The sequence below is a fragment of the Colobus angolensis genome, unplaced genomic scaffold (genome assembly GCF_000951035.1).
Source record: "Colobus angolensis palliatus isolate OR3802 unplaced genomic scaffold, Cang.pa_1.0 Scaffold167, whole genome shotgun sequence".
Classification (NCBI taxonomy): Eukaryota; Metazoa; Chordata; class Mammalia; order Primates; family Cercopithecidae; genus Colobus; species Colobus angolensis.
In genome coordinates this window covers 714175-720180 of record NW_012114788.1, presented here as the reverse complement: position 1 = coordinate 720180, position 6006 = coordinate 714175, and the positions used below count along the sequence as shown (strand labels likewise).

Sequence of the window (6006 nt, the reverse complement as noted above, 5' to 3'; positions counted from 1 at the left end):
GCCAGGATGGTCTCGATCTCCTGACCTCGTGATCGGCCTGTCTCGGCCTCCCAAAGTGCTGGGATTATAGGCTTGAGCCACCGCGCCCGGCCGATATTTGGACTAATTAATGTGGTCTTCAAAATTGTTACTTACAGAATAGCCAAATGCTATTCTTTAACACTGTATGATCTCATAAAGTGATACATTAATGGATTCAAGGAGCTTGAGAAAGGTTGTGAAATGTGTGATTTCCTGGCCTTCTTTCTTTCCCTTTTTATATAATTTTTTCATGTGACAGAATAATTAAAAGATTTAGAATGTTAGAGCTGAGAAGAAACTTTGCTATTGTCTGTTATTGTGGTTTCCAGCTTAGAACTTTTTTCTCAGATGGAGTCTTGCTCTTGTTGCCCAGGGTGGAGTGCAGTGGCATGATCTTGGCTCACTGCAACCTCCGCCTCCCGGATTCAAGTGATTCTCTTGCCTTAGCCTCCTGAGTAGCTGGGATTACAGTTGCCTGCCACCACGCCTGGCTAATTTTTGTATTCTTAGTAGAGATGGGGTTTCACCATGTTGGCCAGGCTGGTCTTGAACTCCTGACCTCAAGTGATCCACCTGCCTCAGCTTCCTAAAGTGCTGGGATTATAGGCGCGAGCCACTGTGCTAGGCCAGGACTTTTTTATTCAAATAAGATGTTACATAGAAGCGCAAATAAGACATGTAAAATCTGACCTGTTTTGGTCCAAGTGGAGAGTGAGGCCTTAAGCTGTGTGATCTTGCCACCACTCTTGGAGCCTGAGAGAACACAGTTGGAAGATCAGTGATCTTGTTCAAGCTGCACACTTTACAAGTGAGGGAACTGGCCTGGAGAGAGAGACATGATTTGCCAGTGGTCATATGGCACAGATAGTCTAGGATTGTTAATTTCCATCCTAGTGCTTTTCCTCCTTGTACTACCTGTTAAGTTACGTTTGATATAACTCTCTTTAGGAGCATCCTGATTATTCTGAAGAAATCCTTAAGGGCGAGTTGGCACGGATCATCTACAAAAATTCTGTAAGCATAATTAAAGGTAGGTATCTTTTGAACGTTATTTTTGGTAGGAAAGTGAAACATTCTTTTCCTAATGAAGATCTTTACTTAGTTTTTAAATTTTCCAGTAGAATGTATATAAAACTCTGTAGGAATAGTGTCCTGTTTCTTTCAGAATACTTATTTTTCCTAGGCTATAATTAAACATTTCAGTAACTTATTTACTTATTTTTTGAGATGGAGTCTCGATCTGTTGCCCAGGCTGGAGTGCAGTGGGGCAATCTTGGCTCACCACAGCCTCTGCCTCCTGGGTTCAAGTGATTCTCCTGCCTCAGCCTCCCAAGTAGCTGGGACTATAGGCGCACACCACCCTGCCTGGTTAATTTTTGTATTTTTAGTAGAGACGTGGTTTCCCTATGTTGGCCAGGCTGGTCTCGTACTCCTGACCTCGTGATCTGTCCCCCTCGGCCTCTCAAAGTGCTGGGATTACAGGCGTGAGTCACCACGCCCAGCATATGTCTCTTTTTAAAATTTATATTCTACTCCCATTTTTTTTCCTTAAATTTCAATAGGTTTGGGCCAGGTGCAGTGGCTCATGCCTGTAATCCCAGCACTTTGGGAGGTCGAGGCAGGTGGATCACCTGAGGTCAGGAGTTCGTGACCAGTCTGGCCAACAAGGTGAAACCCCGTTTCTACTAAAAATACAAAAATTAGCTGGGTGTGGTGGTGGGTGCGTATAATCCCAGCTACTTAGGAGGCTGAGGCAGGAGAGTCGCTTGAACCTGGGAGGTGGAGGTTGCAGTGACTGAGCTGAGAGAGCAACAGAGCGAGACTTCATCTCACAAAAATAAAAATGTCAGTAGGTTTTTGGGGAACAGGTTTAGTGGTGGTTTTTGAGATTTTGGTGCACTCATTAGCAAGCAGTGTACTCTGTACCCAGTGTGTAGTCATTTATCCTTCCATTTATTTTTTTTTGAGACAGGGTCTCACTCTGTCACCCACGCAGGAGTGCAGTGGTACAATCATGGCTCACTGTAGCCTCGACTTCATGGGCTCAGGCGATTCTCCCACTTCAGCCTCCTGAGTAGCTGGGCATGGACCTCTATGCCTGGCTAATTTTTGTGCTTTTAGTAGAGATGAGGTTTCACCATGTTGTCCAGGCTAGTCTTGAACTCCTGAGCTCAAGTGATCTTCCTGCTTTGGCCTCCCAAAGTGATGGCATTACTGGCGTGAGCCATTGCACCCAGCCTCAGTAAGTTCTCATGGAGTAATTAAATAATGTGGGGAGTTGAAAATTAGTTCTTTTTTTATGAATACTTCAAAGATATTAACAATATATTGAACAATACTTCAAAGATATTAACAAAGATATTAACAAACCCAGAGGTGAGGGGACTATGGGATGACTTTTGTTCTATTTTGTTTTATTTCTCATTTAAAAAAACAAAAAGATTAACTCCAGTACATGAGGAGAATGCTACTTTTAAAGTAAAGTGACTCTTATTGGCAATAAACTTCTCCTTCCTTGCTTTTTAAATTTAGGTGCAGAATTTCACGTGTCACTGCTTTCAGTTGCACAGATATTTGACTTTGCCAAAGATCTACAAAAAGAGATTTATGATGAGTAAGTAACATTAGTAGAAAGGTGAATATATCTATTTCTGATCTTGAGATTAAGGGTTTGAGGTTGGATATTTAGTAGAAGAGAAAGAAGATACCACACTGAATCCCTGAAATAAAAGCTAATATTAGCCAGGTGCAGTGGCTCACACCTGTAATCCCAGCACTTTGGGAGGCTGTGGTGGTGGATCACTAGAGGTCAAGAGTTCGAGACCAGCCTGAACAATGTGGTGAAACCCTGCCACTACTAAAAATACAAAATTAGCTGGGTGTGGTGGTACATGCCTGTAATCCCAGCTACTTGGGAGGCTGAGTCAGGTGAGACTCGCTTGAACCTGGGAGGTGGAGGTTGCAGTGAGCCAAGATCCCACAATTGCACTCCAGCCTGGGCGACAAGAGTGAAATTCCATCTCAAAAAAAAAAAAACCTAATATCATACTATGTTAAAAAAATTTTTTCCTGGCCCAGTGCGGTAGCTCACACTTTGGGATCCCAGCACTTTGGGAGACCAAGGCAAGTGGATCACTTCAGCTCAGGAGTTTGAGAGCAGCCTGGGCAACATAGTGAAACCCTGTCTCTACAAAAATAAGCTAGGTATGGTGGTGCATTCTTGTCGTCTTAGCTACTCTGAAGGCTGAGGTGGGAAGATCACCTGAGTCCGGGAGGTTGAGGCTGGAGTGAGCTGTGATCCTGCCACTGCACTCCTGTCTGGGTCACAGAATGAGACCGTGTCTCAGAAAAAAAGTATCTTCCTGATTAAGTTCTTTGATTCACTTATTGGGGGAAATAGTTTATTCAATTAAAAAAAAAACTAAAGCTTATATAAAATTGTAAATTCTATTTTCTTGGCATTTATCCATAAAATGAGAGTTACATGTTTATAGTTGAGTGCTGGTAATTCTTTTTATTTCTTTATTATATTTTTATTTATTTACATTTTTAATTATAGAGATGAGGTCTCACTATGTTGCCCAAGTTGGTCTTGAACTCCTGAGCTCAAGTGATCCTCCTGCCTTAGCCTCCCAAAGTGCAAGGATTACAGATGTGAGCCATTACACATGGCTGGTAATTTTATTCTTTAATGTCTGATTATATGGTTTAACAATTATTTGTAAGCTTTGGCAACATGGTGAGACCCTGTTTTTACCAAAAATAACAATAAAATTAGCTGGGTGTGGTGTTGTGTGCCTGTAGTCCCAGCTACTTGCAGGACTGAGGTGGGAGGATCCCTTGAGCCTGTGAGGTTGAGGCTGCTGTGAGCTGTTGTTGCGTCACCGCACCCCAGCGTGGGTGACAGAGTGAGACCATTAAATTTTTTTTTTTTTTTTTTTTTTGAGAAGGAGTCTCGCTCTGTCGCCCAGGCTGGAGTGCGGTGGCCGGATCCCGGCTCACTGCAAGCTCCGCCTCCCGGGTTTACGCCATTCTCCTGCCTCAGCCTCCCGAGTAGCTGGGACTACAGGCGCCTGCCACCTCACCCGGCTAGTTTTTTTTTTTTTTTGTATTTTTTAGTAGAGACGGGATTTCACCGTGTTAGCCAGGATGGTCTCGATCTCCTGACCTCGTGATCTGCCCATCTCGGCCTCCCAAAGTGCTGGGATTACAGGCTTGAGCCACCGCGCCTGGCCTCTAAATTTTTTTTTAATGAAAAAAAAATTATTTGTAGCCTACCTTGTGGGTACTTGGCGTTCTTTGGTAGCACCTCTTCCTTTGACAGGAGGGGAAATAGAACTTGAATCAGTTTGTTACTTGGGTATCTTCAGGGTTTTGAGAGAGGAATAGGTTGTGGTTTTTCTGTATTATTTAGAAAATGAAAAACCTTGGGCCAGGCATGGTGGCTCACACTTGTAATCTCAGCACTTTTGGAGGCCGAGGTGGGCGGATCACCTGAGATCAAGAGATTGAGACCATCCTGGCCAACATGGTGAAACCTTGTCTGTACTGAAAATACAAAAATTAGCTTGGTGTGGTGGCATGCACCTGTAATCCTAGCTACTTGGGAGGCTGAGGCAGGAGAATCACTTGAACTTGGGAGGTCAAGGTTGCAGTGAGCCGAGATCATGCCACTGCACTCCATCCTGGTGATGGAGCAAGACTCTGTCTCCAAAAAAAAAAGCTGGGTGCAGTGGCTTATGCCTGTAATCCCAGCATTTGGGAATGCCAAGGTGGGCGGATCACCTGAGGTCAGGAGTTTGAAACCGGTCTGGCCAACATGGTGAAACCCCATCTCTACTAAAAATACAAAAATTAGCTGGGTGTGGTGTCACACGCCTGTAATCCCAGGTGCTTGGGAGGCCGAGGCAGGAGAATCACTTGAACCCAGGAGGTGGAGGTTATAGTGAACTGAGATTGTGCCATTGCACTCCAGCTTGGGCAACAAGAGAGAAACTCTGTCTGAAAATACACACACACTGAAAATGAAGAGCTCAGATATAATACAGTTCTTTAGGTTGGGCACAGGGGCTGTAATCCCAACACTTTGGGACGGACGATGGCTTGAGCCCCCAGGAGTTGGAGACTATCCTGGGCAACATGGCAAAACTCTGTACAATAAAACTACCAAAATTAGCTGGGTATGGTGGCCTGCACTTAAAGTACCAGCTACATGGGAGGCTGAGGTGGGAGGATCACCTGAGCCTGGGAGGTGGAGGCTGCAGTGAGCCATGATGGCACCACTGCACTCCAGCCTGGGTGACAGACCCTATCTCAAAAACAAAAAAAAGTTCTTCAGGTCTCTTGGAGTCGTGTGTTGTCACAGATAGCTGCCAATTTGAGTTTGAGAGCTAACTTGAAAGTCAGCATTTGTGAATGATACCTGAAATATTCTGAAACTCAATAAATGTGGGACAACTCTGGCTAGGTGCGGTGGCTCACACCTGTAATCCCACCCAGCACTTTGGGAGGCTGAGGCAGGAAGATCACTTGAGGTCAAAAGTTCGAGACCAGTCTGGCCAACATGGTGAAAGCTTGTCTCATAAAAAAATACAAAAATTAGCCAGGTGTGGTGGTGTGCATCTGTAATTCTAGCTCCTTGGGAGGCTGAGACAGGAGAATTGCTTGAATCTGGGAGGTGGCGGTTACAGTGAGCTGAGATCACGCCACTGCACTCCAGCCTTGGTGCCAGTGAGATTCTGGCTCAATAAACAAAAAAAAAAAAGGTGGGACAATTCTGATCCATTGACAAAATTTCTGCAATGAGTGAAGATATTCTGGAGAGCCTGTTGGGAAATGGTTTTCTTCGTTTGTTTGTTTTTTGTTTTTTGTTTTTTTTTTTTTGAGACAAGAGTCTCGCTCTTGTCACCCAGGCTGGAGTGCAGTGGCCAGATCTCAGCTCACTGCAAGCTCCGCCTCCCGGGTTTATGCCATTCTCCTGCCTCA

General features: G+C 44.5%; 1 protein-coding gene across 1 annotated transcript in view; it reads left to right on the top strand.

Moving 5' to 3' along the window:
• Positions 1–6006, top strand: part of UTP6 (UTP6, small subunit (SSU) processome component, homolog (yeast)) — a 40336-nt gene that overhangs the window by 18457 nt on the left and 15873 nt on the right. Inside the window, exons 6-7 of the mRNA XM_011937695.1 lie at positions 970–1051; positions 2554–2635. Of these exons, the coding sequence (XP_011793085.1) occupies positions 970–1051; positions 2554–2635 (164 nt within the window). The remainder of the gene's footprint in view (positions 1–969; positions 1052–2553; positions 2636–6006) is intronic.